Here is a 22882-nt window from a genome sequence, read left to right as displayed (position 1 = left end):
ATTAATCTGATAAATCGTTTAATCTATTTTAAAAGGGTTATTATAAAATGGGTATTTGAGTCACATTTGAAGCCGTTGTAAAATGGCTATTTACTGTATCTGTGAATGCAATGTGCAAATTGATGGCTAGAAAAACAAATATACAGTAAATGTATGAATGCATGCTTTTCAGTTTGCTTATGCTATATGTATAAATGTTTAAATATAAATTGCAGATATAAATTGCAATATATAAATTAAGGATGTCCCGATACCATTTTTTTGAGAACAAGTACGAGTACCGATACCTCCTTTTTGGTACTCGTTGATACTGAGTCCGATACCTGTTTTTTTAAGAAAATAATTTTTATATTGCTTATTTCAATTTTATCATCAATATGGTGTTTAAACAAATTAATTCATTAAAACTTCAATCGAATGAAAATATAACAATTCATTTTCAACAAAATATTGTATTATTTTTATCAAATGAAAAGATTTTATACAGAGCCTCAGAGCACAATCCAAAATACAACATTTACTATTGATTTAATCTAATTAGTAGTAGTAGTATTAGTAGTATTAAAGTGAATATTACATAACTATACAGTAGTGATCCATTTCTGTCATATTTTTTTCCATTTAAATTGAGCTTTTATTTTGGCTGAGTGTTTATGTATTGCTGTGACGGTAGCTTCTCAATCTGGAAAAGCAGGTCGCTATGTGGCCCAATGTAAAGGCTGCTATTTAATTAAATAAATATGTAGTCTATATGTGCCTCATGCTACAAAGTGAATTAGCACTCTGCTCGCTGTTATCTGCTTCAAACAAGGCGCACGGTGCTCATGATGGTGTTTTCTGTGTATGAGTCAAGGAGCTTTAAAAAGAATAAGCACTGTGTTTTTATGTCAGCACAACACCAGCTGTACACACATTCACAAGCACTCACATCTGAAGCGCACAGCACACGCAAACTATATATTATCTCATTAAATCGCTGCCTTTGTGGTTTAATAATCACACTAGGACATAACGTGATTTTAATTTGTACGCTGAATGTTTAGGTAATGACATTCGTAAGTCAGATGTTATCGGTTTTTTGTGTCAGAGCATTTTTACAAGCACATGAGCATGGAATCGGACCAGATTCTGATACTAGTATCGGGACATCCCTAATATGTACATTGCAGCCATTCACATATTATAAAAAAAACTGTTACTCCACAGTTTGGAAGCAGTTTGGAAATTATAAATAATATTAAAGAAAAACCAAACCACGTCAGGGGCCTGGGTAGTTCAGCAAGTATTGACGCTGACTACCACCCCTGGAGTCGCGTTTCGAATCCAGGGTGTGCTGAGTGACTCCAGCCAGGTCTCCAAAGCAACCAAATTGGCCCGGTTGCTTGGGAGGGTAGAGTCACATAGGGTAACATCCTCGTGGTTGCGAATAGTGGTTCTTGCTATCAATGGGGCGTGCGGAAAGTTGTGTGTGGATTGCGGAGAGTAGCATGAGCCTCCACATGCTGCGAGTCTCCACGGTGTCATGCACAACGAGCCACGTGATAAGATGCGCGGATTGACTGTCTCAGAAGCGGAGGCAACTGAGACTTGTCCTCCGCCACCCGGATTGAGGTGAGTAACTGCGCCACCACGAGGACCTACTAAGTAGTGGAAATTGGGCATTCCAAATTGGGGAGAATAGGGGAAAAACTTTTTAAAAAAGAAAAACCAAACCACAAAGGAAGTGTTAAAAGCTTAAATGCTCCGCAGGAATACAACCATTCCCTACTCTGTGCATAGTGACCTAGAGGCTGTTCACACCAAACGTGTGTTTACAAAAGGTGTCTAAAAGCTCTTGATGGAGTTCAACAAATGGAAAAGAATGCAAGTACCTTGAAACATATTTATAAAAGCTGAAGTTCTTATAAGGGTCTGTTCAGACCGAACGTGTTCTTGCGCTAAAACAAGCTAGAGGCAACGCAATGAATAGAACACAGGTGTCTCAAGACATGGTTTTAAAAGCTGAAGTTATTTTTTGAGATCATCTAAAAATTGGGGCACTCCTGCAGAAAATGCTATAAAATGGTGAGACAAGTCGTAGTGGACAAAGACATCTGCCTAGCACGTTTACATAGAAAAACAACTGAACAGCACAGATGGACGCAACACATGCGCACCACATTTGGTGTGAATGGCCCCTTAATGTAATACATTTTCCTAAAAATGTAACAGACGCCCTTATAATCCCATATACAACTAATCAATAATTACATTTGTTGTTGATTTATTTTATCGTTTGTATTGATTTGTTGTTGCAGCCCTAAATCATATCCTATTTTGTGTCACAACACAAACAAGCACTTACCCAGCATAATCAGCGAAGAGACGCCCTGTTCATTGCCGGTAGGGTAGGTGGCATATTCACAGATGTATCGGCCCTCATCAGTCATTTTCACGTCTTTGATTTGAATGGATGGATTATCCAGAGAGGGCGGGTTAGACAAAAAAATGACACGCCCTGCCACAGGGGATTGAGGCGGGTAATTTACCCCAAACTTTGGATGGAAAACTGCAATGTTGGTTCGATCTCCTTCAGTGGGTTCTAGGATCCATGACACCTGCATGCCAGAGAACACATGGATGTTTGCCCATTTGGATGTTTCACAAGTTCTTACTACAAAATAAACACTACTATTTTTCGTTAGGTTTATTGGCTCTGCTTTAGACTGGCAAGATGATTTCAGACCTGAGTGAGCTGAGTATCGCCCGGGTTTGGAAACTGGCACCGCAGTGTCACCGTCTGACCTGGATATGACATCACTTCTGGCTCCACCCTCACTCGCTGAGCCAATGACCCTGGAAACAGAACGAGAGAAGGTCGTGTGAACAGGAATTCAAATGACCTTCATTTCTGCTAAATTCAGGTGACCTTTGCCATCTCACATGTGAGAGAGAGAGGAATTCAGCACATACTGTTGCAGTCGAAGGTGGAAATGAAAAAATGATAAATGAGGTTACAACAAAACAGCAAGTAGGTCAATGTATCAGATCTCAGCCAGGGTGTGTGAGAGAGCGAGAGTCTAAATGTGAATGTGTGTGTGCAAGTGTGTGTGAAATTATCTATGAAAAAAAAAATCTCCAGCCTCCTCTCGGCCTGAAGCATTCATCATCCAACACAACCCTGACAGAGCGCATTCAGAGTGCACGAGTGTGTGTACGTGTGTGCGTGTACGTCAATGAGGTTGTTTAGTGTTTAAGAAGTGACAGTTACCTACAAAGCATGGTAAAGTGCCATGGGAGTATTGTACATGTTGGAGCCGTAGCCTAGTGGTTAGCACATTGAGCCGTGATGGCAGGGGCAGTATTTGCCTTTTCAGTATGTGGGTGCAACTGAGAAAGCTGGGTTAAGCTGCAAGCTCCAGAAATTGGATAAAGCCTGTAGCAAAACTGAAGCTTCACTGTAGCATGAAGCAATTTCGAAACTGGCTTGCGACAATTCCTGATTCTCCTCTTCCTTCAATACTTATTTTCCTTATCGTTTCCTGTCCTCTCGTTCTTATAATGCAATATTCCCACATTTTTTGACCAAAGATTTTTCATGACTTTTCAATGACCTTTTATTTTATTTTTGATTTCTAGATAAGGATTTTTCGATAACACTTTAAAGAGATTGTTGGGCAGACTTCAGTTTATATGCTAAGTGCTAATCTTTACATTTATTAAATAGATTAAAAAACAATTATACTTGGCATACAAAATGTAATTGTGGGCAATTGTGGGGAAATTTCTCTTTATATACAACCACTTACAAAGAGCAATATCAAGACAATTAAATATTTTAGAGTAGAGTAAATCATGAAAAATATACAATACCGGGCAAAAGTTTTGAAACACTCATTCTTTGTTATAATTTTTCCTTCACATTTTAGAATAATAGTAAAGTCATCAAAACTATGGAATAATATAAATGGAACAATGGGAATTATGTTGAGACTAAACAAAATCCAAAATAAATCAAAACTGTGTTATATTTTAGTATCTTCAAAGTAGTCACCCTTTCCCTAGAATTTCCCTAGAATGTACTCTTGATATTTTCTCAACCAACTTCTTGAGGTATCACCCTGGGATGCTTTTTAAACAGTATTGAAGGAGTTCCCATCTATGTTGGGCACTTATTGGCTGCTTTTCTTTATTATTTGGTCCAAGTCATCAATTTAAAAAAAAAATCTTTTTGTAATTAAATGTTAGTTTTATAATGAAATAAATTAATATGTTGGCACAATTATATTTTTGTCTACTAAACTAATTTCAAACATTTAAGCATACGCCTTCAGATCAAAAGATTTTCAAGATCATGTGAAACATTTCAGTCAAGTGTTTCAAAACTTTTGACCGGTAGTGTATATGCACTACAGAAATTCCCTTTCCTGTTCCTTAATTGTTCATTTTATTAATTAATGTCCATGACTTTTAAATCACATTTTCATTTTTGTTTTTAACTCCCAGATTTTTCCAGGTTTACCATGACCATGGGAACCATTTGTGACAATACAAAAAATTAAATAAAAATAGGAGTATTTTGTTAGGCTTAAGTGTTGTACAAAACTATTGTACAAAATCTAGCTGGACCAGTTAGTCTGCTGAACAGCTGAAAAGGCTGAAACTCTCAAATCCCTCCCGATCGAGAAATCCCATCCTTACCAAAACTGTGAGGGTGTGAAAGAGTGAAAGAAAAAGCAAGCAAAAGACATTGAAAAAATTCCTCTTAATCCCTGTCTTATAACATTTATCAGAAATGCACGTCTTTTTCTGACTCCCGCAGGTGCTCAGACCAAGAGACGAGGTTGTGTGTGTGCGCAAGTCCACCGGGGCGATTAGTTCTGAGCCTGCGTTTAGCACCACTGAACCCTGGTATTGAAAATCTCCTTCTCTGCTTCTCTCTGTGGATGGAGAGTTTGGATAGGTCATTATCCTGATGTGTAGGAGTCAGCAGTAAATCAAAACACTAAACACATACACACACCTCTCACCTCAACGTGCAAATAGAAAGAAGGGAAAGAAGGGGTGCAGGAAACAGATATCCGATAACCTGAAAGAACAGGAGAGATGCAGGAAGCATACTGTATAGCAACCTGGTAAAGGAATAGTTACCCCATTAAAATTAAAAATGTGTCATTATTTACTCATCCTCACAAGCTCCACAAAAAAAAAAAAAAAAAAAAAAAAAAAAACATAAAAAGCACTATAAAAAGGGGTCCATACATCTTATGCACTATAGTCCAAATCTGCTGAACCCATGATACCTTTAAAGCGAGAAACAGAACAATTTTAAGTCATTATTCACTAATAATCTTCATCTCGACCAAAGCTTCAATACCACATATTTTTATTTCTAGACGTGAAATGCAGGCTAGATGCGATCTTTGAGGGAGGGCAAGATTATGAGTGAATAATGACTTATACTGATTGAATGTTCCTCACACAATCAGTAAACTTCTGTATGAGTTCTCAAGACTTAGAATATAATACATCAATTGTATGGACTACTTAAACTATACCTTTTTTAGTGCTTTAAGTTTATTTGTCATTTTTGTATCTTCACAGCCATGGCCAATATGAATGTTGTATTGCAAGCAGAGTCAGAAATTAACTTCCCCTCTAAAGAAATAGTTCACATACACAAAGGAAAATTCTCTCTTCATTTACTCACCCTCATGCCATCCCAGATGTGTATGACTTTCTTTCTTCTGCTGAACACAAAGTGTTTTTGAAGAATATTTCAGCTCTGTAGGTTTATACAATGCAAGTGAATAGCGACCAGAGCTCCAAAAATCACAAAGGCAGCATAAATGTAATCCATAAGACTCCAGTGGTTAAATCCATATCTTCAGAAGTGATATGATAGGTGTGGGTGAGAAAAGATCAATATTTCAATCCTTTTTACTTTCAGAATGTGAAAGTAGATATTTATAGTAAAAAAAGGACTTAAATATTGATCTATTTCTCACCCACTTATCATATCACTTCTGAAAATATGGATTCAACCACTTGAGTCATATGGATTACTTGTATGCTGCCTTTTTGTGATTTTTGGAGCTCTGGACACCATTCACTTGCATTGTATAAACCTACTGAGCTGAAATATTCTTCAATGTGTAAGTCATACACATCTGTGACAGCATCAGGGTGAGTAAATGATGAGAGAATTTTCATGTTTGGGTGAACTATCCCTTTTAGGAGCAATATCTCCCCTACATAAATTCTCTATATGAATAACTAGATTGAGAATTTGTTACCTCTTACCCATAAAATTCAAACAACATATACTTTATGCAACAATATGTATACATTTTGAATTTCAGGGGAAATCGGTCTCAAACATTTTTGTCACTTTCAGTGGCACTTTTGCCATGAGCCCCCCTTCATTTCTGACCTTGATGGCAAGAGCTGTGTAAAGATTTTTCCTTGTGTTTGATGAACAAAATATCAGCATACAGGTATTGAACAACCCGAGGGTGAGTAAATGATGACAGAATTTTCATTTTTGGGTGAACTTTTCCTTCAAGCAAAGAGAGAAAGGGAAACAGAGGCTGTGTGTCAGTGCTGTTCTATTTCTCAGCACTTTGCCGCCTGCAGGTGACATGCCACACACACACCCACAGGGTGTTTATGTAAATTACACACCACCATATTCTGAGCCCTGTCACAAATCATCATGTCTCTCTCTCACACTCACACACACACACACACACACACACACACACACACACGGAACACCTCTGCTCTTGAATTTGTTGGGCTCCATCATCCCTTCATCCTAGGAGAAAAACTGTTCGGTGAAGAAGGTGATAGACGAGTGCCCAGAATGAGAGTTTAGATGGCTGACAACACGTTCTGACTACCAATTACCTTCTGTGTGTGTGTGTGTAGTCCTTTATTTTAGCACAAGGACAGATGACGGCACATACAAGTTCTGTCCACACACACACCTGCAGTGCTCATTACCACACTCACAGAGAGAGAATCTGAGCATATGCGAGGTAAGCAGGAAAATGGAGATGTCCAGTGGGTGAATGAGAATCATTCATGACACAGCTGATGTGAGCAGAGAGAGGAATAGAGAGAGGGAGAGACGGAGGGGTAGGAACAGACGAACTCAGAGATGAACAGCTGGAGGGGGTCTATGGGAGTGTGAGCATGCATGTGCTTGTGCGTACAATAAACATGTTTATTTGTGTGCATACACAGATGTCTGGAGGAGTGAAATTGCACATTCTGTTTTTTATGGCCTTTTTGCAAATTTTTATGAACAGATACTGGAGAGCTTTTGTCTATAATATACAGGATATTGAGGAGAGCGAGAGGGTGGACACAGTTTGCCAAAGCAAAAGCACTGTTTTAAAGGGATAGTTCAGAAAATTGTCATAATTTACTCACCCTCATGTCTTCCAAACCCATGACTCACTTTCTTCCGTGGAACACACAAGGAGAAATTTTGAAGAGTATTGATGCTTTTCTTTTCCATACCATAAAAACAAATAGTGACTGAGAGTGTCAGTGTCTATTATGCTGTCTAACATCAAGAAAGAAATTAATATGGGTTTGAAACAACATAAGGGTGAGTATAACAATTTTCATTTTTGCTTTAACTAACCCTTTAACTGTGCTTCAATACACCATCAGCAAGTGTGTGTGTGGTCATTTTCATCAGACATGTTTGTACCGAGCATGTGTAGTCTTTTGAAAAAGCTCAAATGTGTCTATTTTACACATACAATGTGAGGACAGAGTTTTGGCAGTTGTCACGCAACCCCATTCCCTTTTGCCACAAACACACAATTAGAAGCTAATGAAGCCTGAGAGAGAGAGAGAATGAGGGCCATGTGCAGTTTGAAATGAAGGACAAATCATCAACTATTCCCCTCTTTAGACCAACACGTACAGACATACACACTCATACAGATTTAAAGGAATGACACATGACCAGGACTAAAAGTTCCATCCTACAGTCTAAATTATTCATCTTACACTTATAACAGAGTAAGAACAAGCAGGAGAGAGAGAGAGAGAGAGAGAAAGAAAGAGAGAGAAGAATAACAACAAGATGCTTTTTGCAAGGACTGAAAGATAAGTGTTACCCATATATAAACTGTTTTTTCCCCATTTCGATTAGAAGTGTGTTAGTTTGTATCTCTACAGTCACTTTGCGTTTAGCTGGACTCACAAAGGCGGGGGCGTCCAGTCCCTGCTGCTTTTGCCTGCCTGCACTTACTCCATTTGTAACAGCTGTCAATCATAGGCACATCTTAAATGTCATTAGCCAGCAACAAGTATGTCCTTCTAACAGTGTGACCAATCAGATGAACCAAGATAAGAGAATGATTGTTGTTTGTGTGCTCAAATCCTTAAGATTAGAGACGACGAAAACCATACACACTTCACACACAGACTCTAAACCTTTCAACACACACAATGCTCAGAGGTAATCTCAGGACTAATCTGAGAGCACTCTCAGATCTGTGTGTGTGTGTGTGTGTTGGTTTGTTTGTTGACAGACAATGTTGGGATGTCCTTGTCAGGATGAAATTTAACTGTTTTTTTTACACAGAAGCATTCATCGTTTAACAGCTGATGGCAGTGACATTAAGCGCACGTGATGTGTTGCCACTCAGTTCAACACTTCTATCTAAATGTACATATTTAGACAGTGTGGGGTGATGGTAAAGCATTCAATTCACATTTATAAGGTGCTGTCTTCACAGACGTTTCGCTAGCTGATACATTTTCCATTATTTACAACTGTTTTGTCAGACCACAAATCGCAGCCAGGTAACTCCACCCCTTCCACTACGTACAGCAAGCCGTGAGCGTCCAACACTCCTCACTCCGTTTTAGCGGTTGAAGAAGTGCATCATCCGGGTACTCACACTTCTTTTTGTTGCATTTTTAGTGTAAATGTACTACTCACACTTACACTACAAAATGGCATAGAATAGTGCAGAAGTATGCTATTTGGTACATACCTTATGACTTACTTACTTCTGTGGAACACAAAACAAGAGGCAGAATGTTCAGTCTTAGTCCCCATTCACTTTCATTGTAAGGAAAAAAATATGTAACAAAAGTCTCTAACATTCTGCCTTTTGTGTTCCACGGCAGAAAGTCACACAGGTTTGGAACAACGTGAGGGTCAGTAAATGTTTTTGGGTGAACTAACCTTTTTATGGCTACATAATAGATTAATATTGCTATTAAAACTCACTGACACAATATTAACCATATTAATGGTGTTGTAAGCTATTTTTTTCATGGAAAGGAATGCAAAAAATGTTACTACTCCCTGAAAGATGCTAATGAAATAGGTGCCCAGAGATATCTCACCGGTCTCTGTGATGGCTCTAGACTCTGTAAACAGCTAACATAAATGTGTCCGCGGTCCACGGACAATGAATCTTTCTGCTTGTCAATCATTTTGCGTGTTCTCATAGTGTTGTAGTTGCAGTGAATATTTGAGGCATGTTGTTCATAACAGTTGTCAGTTGAGGGCACTGTTTTACTACTGTTGTTTTTAACAACCGTTTCTGCCTGTCAGTAAAGCATATTTTGGTATATTTGGAGTTCAGGATTTTGGAAAGAGTGGGCGTGGCTAATCCAACGGCTCAGTCTCGTGGAAGTAGAATGGCTGAAATTGCAGACAGCACCTTTAAGTGACATCACAAAATGCATTAGGTCAGTGTGAACATAACATTAAACAATGACGCATTGAACGGACTAAAGGAGTGGTCACAATGTTTTTCTGGACAATGCAACAGACCAGGATATGATGGCTTCTTGTGTAAGTAAATAATACATCACAAATAACAAATAATATCGAATTTGAAATGTTCAGATATATTGTCTATGATGAAGACCTAATAGGTCGAAACGTTGCCGTAATCAAGTTTGGAGCTATAATTTCAGTGTGCAAACATCTATTTTCTTTTTTTTTTTTTTTTGACATTCATTAGAATATATTATCTACTCACTTACATTACAACAATAAAACACGCTGTTTTGAAATATGTATTATTTGTATTTGGCCAAGACGTCAGCGCGTGACATTTCGAACTTCTATTGGTCACACGTCCCCTCGTCATAAAGGTCAGAGTTCGCCAACTCAGAGGTGAAAAAGGTGAGAAAGTCATGGCAGGTGTTCCAGATGTATATTTTCAGTTAATTTGTTGTATTTAAAGCTTTTTTTAAATGTTTGAGCTTAAAAGTACCTCTTTCAAATTATTTATAAAAAGAAAAATGTAGAAAAGTTTACCAAACAATTTGGCCAAATTAGCTTCAGAAAAGGTGACTTTAGCTGAAAGGTGAGTAGTTTGCATCCCTGTACATAGGAAATGCGAATGTAAGCTATATGTAAATGATCATTTGACTACCCGCTGAACAATACCAGACAATTCCAATAATGAAACACTTCTGATTTCTCTTGACTTCTCTTTCCCAGCACACACTCAAACACAAGACTCCATCTGTGTGTGGTGTGTAATTGGATTCCTGAATTTTCCAGGAGGGAAAAGGTTCTGGTAGTTGCTTCTGGGTAAAATAAGATAGCACAATCTTCAGCCATAGCTAAGAGACCGCAGCCAATCACATTATACCAGCCTTCAATCGGGTACAATACATCCTCACAGCAGGCTCGCATTTACCTAAATAACTCTGTGAAGAGCTGATATGGGATGCAGAATTACTTTTGTTTAGTCTTCCTCTCTTGTGCTAAGTTTTTCGTCAAGATAAGTGAATGTAATAGGAGTAAAAAAAAAATTATGACAAGATTTGGTAACCCTTCGTTATAATAACCTTTATGAATAAGTCTACAACAAACTTTATATAATACGTAACGTACATTCACACAGTATTTGACTATTCAGTGCCCTCAAAAATATTTGGACATTTACACCACACTTAAAAATGCATACATTTCATTGCATGAGAACAAAATATCGAAACTAAGTGGATTTTGTAAACAAATGTCAAGAGCTTCTCAGCACTATTACACCAACCGGTGGTCTCAAGGTGATTTTTAGTGGATGTATTATTAAGGATTCACACAGGTGTCCAAGCAGAGTAACAACAGATGGAGTTCATCGCATTAACTATGGACATGTCCCACTTAACATTTGACAACCAGAAAATGTCCAAGCACTTTGTGTCATAATTTTTAACAATATTTCTAACATTTTAGAATTTGAAACCTAACAAATGTATTTTTTCGTGTATTGTATTGCTTGAAAAGTGCGCACCTTTCTTTCAAATAAATGCCACTGTTTATCCAAATACTTTTTGGGGCCACTGAATATGAAAATATTCATTGAGCACTGATCAAATCCACACATCCCATCAGATGCATTCACAGCATGCTTTCTTAACGTACATTCATTACAGCGTCTGTAAACACACTGAGAGTCAGTAAACACTCAGATCTAAGAGCTAAATGGCCACTGTTAGCACCGCACACAGACAATAAACAGACTGTCTGGTGAGAATAAGGGGGCAGGTAGGGTGAGTGGTTACTAGGTGTGTGCACCGATTTGCTAGGCTGCCTCACATCAAGCCACATTTCCACTGCAGGGCTCAACAATAAGGATGACCCAATGGCCTGATTCATTGAACATGTCAATGTCTTTATGCCATGCAAACTTAAACATTTGGTTTTCTGTAAAAGTATTGAACATCATAGTTATGCGAAATCAGCTGTTTTTAAATGTGTCACTAATGGTAAAAGTTATATTGCTGGCTATGATATATTAAGTATTGACGAAACTGTGAGAATGTTGTGTGATAGTTTTGGTATCAGTTATAACAGGCTGAAATTTATAAACAAATAACTGTGCGCCATTGTTTTTCCAATAAAACTGTATGGATTTAAAGCTGTCATTATAGATTTATAATGTCTAGCAATTATTGCAAATATTTGTAAAAATGTAATAACTTATTTGTTGTAACCATCTTGTAAAGAAACAGTGTTTAAAGAAAATTTTAATATAATACGTTCTGACACACAAAAATCTGTTGCCAACAATAAACTATAATTTTTTGTGGTATTTAGTCATAAATCATCATCAGAGATTAAGCTTGCTAATTCACAGCAGTACAATGCAGTTATGAAAATTTCACAAATCTGGAATTCTTTACAGTGAGCCTTAGTACCACGGAGAGTTTGATAGGACACACCCAAACACACACACAGCAGAACGAATGAAATCAGGTTTACCATCTGTGATGATGACCAACAGAAATGATTTCATGTTTTAAAAATTTTGATAATGCTTCTCTTGACAATACTGCAACAGAGCAGCTCGTTTTGTGGGAAATTAAATCAGAATCATATGCCTTGAGCAGCATGTAAATCTGTAATTCATGTAATACATGTAAAATCATGTAAAATCTAAACAATAAAAGAGGAAATCAATCAGGAGATCAGTCACTACCTGCATCTGCTGATAACACGCACACACACATAGGATCTAACACCCCCATTAATTAAACTAGCTCCCTATAATTACTCTGATCTTCAAAGAGGGTGACAAAGATAGAGAGACAGAGTGGAGGGAGAGAGGGAAATCAAGAGAGAAGTACAGAGGAGGGGGTTGATTAAATGAATACATGCATCAATGTTGACAACTTCTGCAAAGAATCTAACAGTGAAGTACAATATACATTAAGAAGATCATCAAAGTGCTAAATATGACATGTGCGAAAAGGGGTAAAGAGAACACACAGACATGTGTGACATTAAGCTGTTAAATGAGCCGGCTTGCGGCATCTCCTTTTAAAGGATGTGTGAGAGATTAAGCTGAGGCTGCAGAGATTTGCCACCACTTTTGATTAGGAACGGCTCATCCTGGATTTTCTTCACATCACACTTGCACATTCGCATATCAGAAAAACGACTAATTACAAGCACACGACCGCTCTCACACACTCTAGCAGCAGTGTCTAAGTAATTACCTGCTGGAAAAGACAGGATCTGCAGGTAAGAGGAGAAGAGAGGAGAAAAGATGAGATGAGAAGAAAGGGAGACAAGAGGAGAAGAAAGGAGACAAGGAGAAGAAACGAAACGAGTGGATTAGAAACAAAGAAAAAAGGAGACAAGGAGGAGAAACAGATGAGAAGGGATACGAGAGAAGAAAAGAAATGAGAGGAGAGAATAATAAAGGAGACAAGAGGAGAGGAGAAAGGAGACAAGAGGAGAATAAAGGAGATGAGAAGAGAATAAAGTAGATTAGAGAGGAGATTAATGGAGATGAGAGGAGAATAAGAGAGATTAACGGAGAAGAAAGGAAACGAGAGGAGTGGAGAAGAGAAGAAAGGAGACAAGGAGTGGGGAAGAGACAAGAGAAGACGATACGAAAAGAAAAGGAGACAAGGGGAAGAAAGGAGACGAGTGGAGGAGAAAAAAGGAGACAAGAAGAGAGGATAAAAATATGAAAAGGGATAAGAAAAGAGATGAGATGATAAAAGGAGACAAGAGGAGAAGAGAAAGGAGACGAGAGAAGAATAAAGTATATTAGAGGAGGCGAAAAGAGGAGATAAAGAGATGAAAGAGAGCAAAAGAGATGAGATGGGAGGAGAAAGTAGATGAGATGAGGAGAATATCGGAAACGATAGGAGAGGACAGTTGAACAAAGAAGTGGAGAAGAGACGAGATGAGAAGAAAAGAGACAAGAGGAGATCAAAGGAGACAAGATAAGAAAGGAGAAGAGTGGAGAAGAAAGGAGACAAGAGGACAGTGAAGGAGACGAAAGGAGAATAAGGGAGATTAAAGGAGAGGAGAAGAAACGAGACTAGGGGAGTGGAGAAGAGAAGAAAGATGACTAGGAGTGGAGAATATACGAGAAGAGATGAGAAAAGACAAGATGAGAAGGGAGACAAGAGGAGAAGAAAGGAGACAAGGAGAAGAAACTAAGAGAAAAAAGGAGACAAGAGGAGGAGAAACAGATGACAAGGGATACGAGAAAAGAAAAGAGATGAGGAGAGAATAATAAAGGAGACAAGAGGAGAGGAGAAAGGAGATGAGAGAAGAATAAAGGAGATGAGAGGAGAATAAAGTAGATTAGAGGAGGCAAGAAGAAAGGAGAAGAAATGAGATGAGAGATGACAAGAGATGAAAGAGAGCAAAAGAGATGAGATGGAGGAGAAAGTACATGAGACGAGAGTAGGGGAGAGGAGAAGAGACAAGACGAGGAGAAAAATAAAAGTAGAGGAGACAAGACAAGGGTTATCACTTTAACACATCAGCTAACAGATTCCAGAGCGGATCTAAACAGATCCTCTCATTATAAGATCAGCTACAGGTCTCAAGAACTCATAAAAGATGGTCTTAAAACCCATCACCCTTCTTATTTCCAGGAATATGGAGGGGAGGAGCAGGAGGAGAGAGTGGGAAGGGGGGAGGGGGTCACAGTGTGAGCAGAGAAATGCAACAGCTGTTTCCCATCACATCTGCACAGAGACACGGTCATCCGCTCACAGACGCTGCCCTGCGGAGAAGAGAGACAGACACGGAGTGGTGTGTGGATGGATGGATGGTAATGGTGGGGGTGAGCTTCAGATGAAATATTGAGAGAGAGAGAGAGAGATAAAGGAGAGAGTTCGAGTTGAGCTCAGTCACTAGAGTAACCTGCTCTGCATTCCCCTTGTGTGAGTCTTTCACTCCCTCAGACAGCTGAAGTTCCACTCCCCTCTCTCTCTCGCTCCCTTTTTCTGACATTCAGAACAAGAAGGGCCTGTGTGAGTTCAAAGATGAAGGAACCCAAAGGAAAGTGTGTGTGCGTGCGTGCGCGTCCTCGTCAGCCCACACTTTCAATGTATGGCACCAGCAGTGAGGAGAAGTAGGACACATCCATCTGAGACTAAACATGTTGAAGGAACAGCACCTTATATGAGGAGGGGGTCTGGCTGTGCTTTTTACAACAGAATACGTCAATTTCCGAGATATTTTTTGCACAAGAAGCAAACTTCAGCTTGAGAACTCCTCGGCACAAACCCACACTATTTGCACACAGAAACATCCATGGTTCGTATTTCAATGAGTCGTAAAAATTAGGAAAATCTTCTTTACGAAAACTTAATGCACACAAATCAGACTGGGCGTGAGGTCATCTGAAAGGTGGGGGGAATACACCATTCCTATGGTAACAGAGGAACTACCCCTGCCTTGTACCCCTCTGAGTTAGCGTCTCCATTAACAGTTGGGGATGGACACACACACACACACACACACACACACACACAAACATGTCAGCAATGAGTTTGCTATTTCACAGGTCACACATAGAGTCTTAAGGCTTCTTTACATGAAGAGCGAATATTTGTTGCGAATGTTCAATGTGAACAAGATCTTGAATATAAACAATGGATTCCTATGGACCTATTAACACAGCACACAAACATTCGTCTCCCAACAAGTTCTTTCTGTGTACAGCAGTACAATTTTTTTATTTGTATTATTATTATTATTACTATTATTATATGAGCTTTTGATCACTGGTCCTGTGCCGCTGCAGCTACACAATCCAGCTATAAGATTATACAAATATTCATGAATTAAGGAAATGAATCAAACTGAAGGCCTCATGTTAAAAAAAAAAATACACCGCAACACAAACACATCTACCTCTTACAACTCCAAACATTTTAAGAATGATAATGGCCACTAAAGTATACAAACACTGTTTTGTTTGCTTTGCTTTCAGTCTGTCTGATTGATCTCTCCCCCACACTGAGAAGTTACCAAAATATTTACTCTACTTCAAAGAGCCATTCTTCTAACGTATCTCTGATCTAAACCCATACACACATACAAGTTTATTTACCAATCTAAATGGGGACTAAAAGCTAATTAGTTTTACAACAACCTCACACTAATCCAACTCTAAAAGAAAATATTTTGCATTATTAAACAAAAACAAAAAACCATTTATGAACTTCAGTGGACATTTCTCTATGATAGTGTCTAAAAAGTGTGTACACATACACATACACCACCTGTCTGTGTGCACCATTTAACCCTGTCTAACTCCATTATTTTGCACCAGGCGTAAGGTTATGCTTTTGCGCTCTCTCTCCTTTCCATCTGTTGTTGTCATTTCTCATCATCTTTCTCTTTCCTTCATCCATTCATTATGAAGTTCATCCTAGGATATGCCTAATACGCAGCATATGGAAATGATCAGAACCAATTTTTCCAAGCAAATAAAAAAAAAAAAGAAGGGGAGGGGTAATTGGGAGTAGGACTTGATTTTTTCCATAGGGAAATAAATGGATGGATGCCGATATGTACAAGAATGGAGCCAGACTGAAAGTTTGATAAAACAGAGCCTAAATATGATCCAGTAGCCTGTGTGGCCATTTGTATCCTAAGTGACGAAAAGGAAAGTTGCTTCAAAAGAAGAGTAAGTTATTTTGGATAAAAGATTATGAAGACAAGCCATTTTCTCCCTTTGAAACAGGATGCACTGAAACATTCACAATAAGACCTATGTGCTCATGAAAATTAGGCAACATTTTTGCAAAACAAAATGATGTGCCTTATTACACATTTGGTTGCAGTTTCCCAGTGAAACAGCAGGGGGCATCAAAAGAGAGTGAAACGGTGTCATAATCAGACAAGGTTTTTAAGGTTCATTTTAGATGGAGGTTTTAATGAGTAAAACGTACCTCCCTAACCTAAAACTTTAACCTAAACCAAACCAATATTGATCTAAAATTAAATGAGGTAGACACGAAACAGGCATCCTTATACTTAACCAACACCTAAACCTAACGGATAGTGTCCAAAAACAAAAAGCACATTTTCTGAAGCATCCACATCATCTCGTGTTGCCTCTATGACACTCACGTGTCAGCTTGCATGCTTGACACGGTCTTTCTGAGTCCAAAGTACAACACTCTATGAGGTGAGCTACCGAAGAAGCTAATCACACTGGATTAAGTGTGTACATGTACACGAGTCTGTAATACAAGTGTTAAAATGTATAGCTTTTCAAATGATGGATGTGAGTAAAAGTAGCAGTGTGTGAGCAATAGTGCAAAAAAATAAGTGTTTATAAAGTCATAATCAGCCATTGCAGCCTTAATTTGTGAGAAGTGCACAGTTGTTGTAGCACCTCTAGGTGTTCATTTCACTAGGAAACTACTAAAGACTAGGTTGGATAGTTTATTCACCCAAAAATGAAAATTCTGCCTTAATTTACTCACCATGACATTGTTCCAAACCTGTAAAATGATATGAGTTAAGTACAACATAAGGATAACAATCCCTTTAAGAAAGTAAATTAGTCCATTTTGATGTCACACTGACTTTAAATTACATCTAAAAAAAAATTCCTCACTATCAATACAAACAATTGTGAATCTGTAAGGTACTGTTGAGCCCTGATTGGGACCCCTGATTCTCCATGCAAAAAGGTTTTCAGTTTTCCCATCAAAGCACAGGACTGAACGGGAGGAGGAAAATGAGAAAAGAGGGGATGTCAGTGAAAAGCGAGATGTTAAAGCAAAGAGATTTGTTTCATCTGCTCTTTTTGACTCTTCAGGAATGACATCTAAAAAAGAAATCCCTCACACAAACACTCACATAAGTGTGAAGAGAATTTCCATGTGGCACAAAAAGGTTTTTTGAACAAATCCATTTCAAAATGCTTCAAACGTCTCTGAAAACCCGTTTGCAGAGCGACTGTGTGAGAGCTGCGTGTTTGTCAGCTTCCCTTCTCCTGAATGTTAAAATATCAATCTCTCTCTCTGACACCTCTCCTTACCCTTCATCATCTATCCCTTCTTCCATCCACCCATCTATTCATCCCCTTTCCCTCTGCATCTAAATAAATAAACACAGAGAAGGGAGCACGGGAGACCAGGAGAGGAAAAACTAGGACACTGCAACCTGGGACCATAGACCTCCCCCACACAAAGTGACTGACACAGAGAGATAGAGGAAGGAACAGGATATTTAGGTAAAGGGAGGAAGGAAGACATGAAGGAAAGAGGACTAGGAGGGTATAGACGTTCAGGAAAGAGGCATAAAAGCAGGGAGGAAGGAAAATCCAGGTAAAGGAGGGTGGTCACCAGCACTACAGCTTATTAATAAACTATATCAGATAAATCTTTCCAGTGTTAGCCTTCCAGTGAGATAAAGACAAGGCTGATTGGAGATTTCTACCCTTTTCAGCAGCATCTGCCTAATCAAAATGCTCCAGCGCTAATCACATAGAGACGTTTTTACATCCTCCGCTCTCTGCTCTGCCTTAGGCTTTTTTCTGTTCTTTTCTCTTTCATTCTCTCATTGGCCCGTGTTGCCCAGAGGGCTCGGTTACGGCTGAGAAAAACACAGAAGAATCGCTCCCAAACAACATACACATATCATGTTATTCTGTTCTATTCATACACAAGATATAAAAGTATATGTTAGGCCTGTGTGCACATACAAAGCTAAATGCAAATACAGAGAGTCTGAGTCTCAAAGATGAAAAATGATGGCTTCACAAGCAATATACAGAGTTAGCAAGGCAACAAAGTGCTTCTGAATCCAATGTTTGCTTAAAAGGGTACACCATGGAGGATTTCTTGTTTAATTTTTCATTAAATATGAACAAAATACCATTCGTACTACACTGCAGAAAAAAGTTCAAGTTTGGTGAGCTCTGAACAGCAAATTCGGATGACGAGAAGACATATGACCATGAAAAGATTGAAACGTCACACACAGACCTCTTGGCTCAATTCAAAGGATACATATTTCAAAGCTGCGTGTTTTGTTGCTGCAAAGTGAGTAGACTGTATACTCTAACATTTTGAATATAATATTATTTGTAATTTATTATTTATTAAAACCACAAACCCTAAAGCATGACATCATATCCTGGTCCGTTGCGATGTCCACAATAAGTCACAAATGTGACTGGGGCTTTAGTGTTCCATTTGGGACAATACTACACTTTGAAAAGTGCATAGTACATAGTGCAAGCGCATTGTGTACACTGTTAAAAAAAAAAAAATGTCTGTAATTTTAATAGTAAAAGACTGTAAAAATGCTACAGGAAAAAACTCATTGATTAACGAGTATTAACTGTAAAATATACAGTAACATTTTTTAATATAAGACAATACAGTAGTTTTTACAATACAATTATGTAAATAGTGTGATTTTCCTGTATAATTAATGGTAAAAATTTACATTGTTAAACAAGAGAGTACATGTACTTGTAAATTGTAAAAATTACAGTAAAAGAAACAATAATCGGGCATTCCCACAATTCCCTGCATGACCCATCATATTTCATAATATTTTATGGGAATAGTTGTTTCTTCTTATTTTTATTATCAGTTACGTACATTGGGGTGCTCTGTTTTATATTTGATGTAGTTTAGTTAATGTTTACTGCATTATTTATTTTTATCCCCTTTTCTCCCAATTTGGAATGCCCAATTCCCACTGCTTAGTAGGTCCTCGTGGTGGCGCAGTTACTCACCTCAATCCGGGTGGCGGAGGACAAGTCTCAGTTGCCTCCGCTTCCGAGACGTCAATCCGTGCATCTTATCACGTGGCTGGTTGTGCATGACACCGCGGAGACTCGCAGCATGTGGAGACTCATGCTACTCTCCGCGATCCACGCACAACTTACCACATGCCCCATTGAGAGCGAGAACCAGTAATCACGACCACGAGGAGGTTACCCCATGTGACTCTACCCTCAAATTGTGGCCAATTTGGTTGCTTAGGAGACCTGGCTGGAGTCACTCAGCACACCATGGATTCGAACTCGTGACTCCAGGGGTGGTAGTCAACGTCAATACTCGCTAAGCTACCCAGGCCCCCATGTTTACTGCATTTTTTAAATTTCACATGCGTTAGTGTGAGAGACACTGAGCACTGTCTGTACATGTTTATTGGTCATTGCTCCTGGAAGAGCCCCTATCGGTGAACTTCATGTCATCATGTGCTCTTCTGTAATCTTTATGGTGATTTATTTTTTTGGGGGGGGGGATTTTTCCCCTTTTTCTCCCAATTTGGAATGCCCAATTCCCAATGCGCTCTAAGTCCTCGTGGTCGCATAGTGATTCGCCTCAGTCCGGGTGGCGGAGGACGAATCCCAGTTGTCTCCGCGTCTGAGACAGTCAACCCGAGCATCTTATCACGTGGCTTGTTGAGCGCGTTGCCACGGAGACATAGCGCGTGTGGAGGCTTCACGCCATCCACCGCGGCAACCATGCTCAATTCACCGTGTGCCCCACCGAGAGCAAACCACATTATAGCGACCATGAGGAGGTTACCCCATGTGACTCTACCCTCCCTAGCAACCGGGAGACCTTAGGAGACCTGGCTGGAGTCACTCAGCACGCCCTGGGATTCGAACTAGCGAACTCCAGGGGTGGTAGCCAGCGTATTTTACCACTGAGCTACCCAGGCCCCATTTTTATGGTGATTAACAATACCTTATAAAGTAAAAGCAGATTATTACAGTTTCAGAAGGTTAATATCATGTTTTTTTTTTTTTTTTTTTTTTTTTTTTTTTTACAGTGCCAGCATGGTCATGTACATTACAACAGTAATGTACAGTTTTAAACTATAAAATTTACAGGTTGTTCTGTAAAGTTGTTTATATTTTTACTGTATTTTTTTTACATAGTTATTCTGGCAACAACAGCTGCCAGTTTTTTTTGTTTTTTTTTTTTGTTTTTTTGTATAAATAACAGGATTTTTTTTTAAAAAAATTTATTTTTTACGGTGTATGGTATGTCATTTAGGACACAGCTTGAGACTTTCGAAAACACTCTCTATTACCAAATAATTAGAAAACGATTACAACAGGAAACAGAAAACAGTGCAAAAATGCATTACGCTGGAATGGTGTTTTCCTCCACCGAGAAACAGAGACTGTCAAAAATTGATATCTATTACAGAATACTTTGAGCCCTATTATGTTAGGAAACTGAACACGGGAGTTTTCAGATGAAAACAGATTAGTGTGGATGTGGCCTAAAGTGCGTTCATGATGTATCCTTCGCTGCCTATGATTTTTCCACAATCCTGACAGTTGGTGGAAAGTATTAAAATGGTGTGAGCATAAACAAAAAAAAAATGTCAACTTATGACTCCATTTCTGCAAAGTTTATTGCAGTGATTACATATTTGCTTGGTAAACTCTGAAGCACACTTGAATTTGTTCTAGATCACATAATGTCATGGCCTTTGAAGACAAGTACTGTGCTGTAGACTAAATTTGTGTCACGCATACTGTGCGCGGAACGATCAGCAATACGGACAAACTAAGTATACTCAGTCCTTAAGAGTTTTTATTCCCCATCGTGCTTTGCTTCACAGAGAGCCATAAAGAGGAGAGGGTGAAAACTATCCACTTACCCCTAATAAGGGTGAGACTGACTTTTCACTTCTCTTCATTCTCCTCTCTGTAGTTTTGTCCTGTAGAGAACAGAGGAAGAGGAGGGCGGAGCCTCAAACTCTGCCATATCACTTACCTGTGTGAACGGCAATGGCTGAGAAAACAATGAGGGCCTTTTAGTCTCTCACACACAAAAAGCAGTGCGTTTCTAGAAGAGGTAGGGGCTAAAAACAATGGGGTTTCTGTTCTTTCATGGTTACCATTTCATATTCTCTTTTACTCATCACTGAAGAACTAAGCTGAGAGTGACAGTCACTGTGTGTTTGTGTCTAATTTACAGAGGAACACAATATACTGCAAATAATACACTAATGCAATTTATTATATGGCTCTCTGGAAAACTTGATTCTAATTGGTCAGTTGCATCATTTTGCAGTCAAATATTGTATTGGACAGTTGTTCCAGGCAACCAATCTCTTACACTGTGCTAGTTTCATATCTCTCATACCACTCCATGTTCCCTTTCCTTCCACCTTCAACTCAAATAAATATTTCATGTCCACTTATTTATTTGGTAATAACTGTTTCCATGTAAATAAACATAATGGTCTTACATTATCCATTCATATTCCATCTAAAATCATACGTCTGAACTATACTGGTGTGTAATGTGCAGGTACATGGCATCATCAAGCAACATCAAGCTTGAAGTAAATCTAGCACATGCGTTCACCCCCTCAAAAATCAATTGTTTGTGTCACAGGTGTCACTGAATTCTCTCACTGGTTCTTAAAAGTATTTTGACCTTTATCGGAAACACAAAATGATTCTCTCTGCTTTCTTCACTTGTGTATATTTTTTTTCTCTTTCAACGGCCAAGTGCTGTTTCACTGACTCTGCAACTTAACCTTCATGAACCATGTAATGCAACAAGAAAAGAAAGAGACGAGCAGAGAAAAAGACTGCAGGGAGAAGAAGAGTGGGGTCAGATCCAATTTTAAGAGAAATAGTGTGAGCAAAAAATTAACCTTCCTTTAAAAGGAGAAACAAAGGGCAGAAGGAAAACAAGAACGAGGGATGGCTAGAGGTAAAGAGTGGAGAGAAAGAGACTGGTTTTATCATGAAAGAATGATTTTATATGAAAGTTCAATCACGCCTGGGTTCCTCCGTCACAGCAATAAATGCAAACACAGCAAAGACTCAGAGTCGCCAAAAACTTACAATGACTTTGTGAAGAAAAATCCACCATCCTGGTTTTAAACACCAAATTGGATTAAACAACATCCAGCCAAAGTCCACTAAACACACAACAGGCAAAAGCAACAGTGGAACAACAACAAAGCAGAGGTAGAGGGATGAGGAGAAAGAAAAAAAGACATCACTAGAGGAATAATGAGTCAGAGAGAGAGAGCGAGAGATAGGGGAAGAAGGCCACGGGAGAGTGAGACACAATATCTCAGCGGAAAGATAGACTCATTAAGTGGAGCGAATCCTCAAGATGGAAGAGGGGGACT

The 22882-nt window shown here is 38.8% G+C and overlaps 1 protein-coding gene across 2 annotated transcripts in view; it reads right to left on the bottom strand.

Moving 5' to 3' along the window:
• Window positions 1-22882, bottom strand: part of si:ch73-22o12.1 (nectin-2) — a 107204-nt gene that overhangs the window by 71464 nt on the left and 12858 nt on the right. For both annotated transcript variants that reach the window (XM_051721276.1, XM_051721275.1), the window contains exons 2-3: window positions 2726-2835; window positions 2345-2597 (exon numbers count right to left, since the gene is read on the bottom strand). In XM_051721276.1, the coding sequence (XP_051577236.1) occupies window positions 2345-2597; window positions 2726-2835 (363 nt within the window). The remainder of the gene's footprint in view (window positions 1-2344; window positions 2598-2725; window positions 2836-22882) is intronic.

Source organism: Myxocyprinus asiaticus, chromosome 16 (genome assembly GCF_019703515.2).
Source record: "Myxocyprinus asiaticus isolate MX2 ecotype Aquarium Trade chromosome 16, UBuf_Myxa_2, whole genome shotgun sequence".
Taxonomy (NCBI): Eukaryota; Metazoa; Chordata; class Actinopteri; order Cypriniformes; family Catostomidae; genus Myxocyprinus; species Myxocyprinus asiaticus.
The sequence above is the reverse complement of the archived record's forward strand: the minus strand, read 5'-3'. Positions and strand labels throughout refer to the sequence as shown.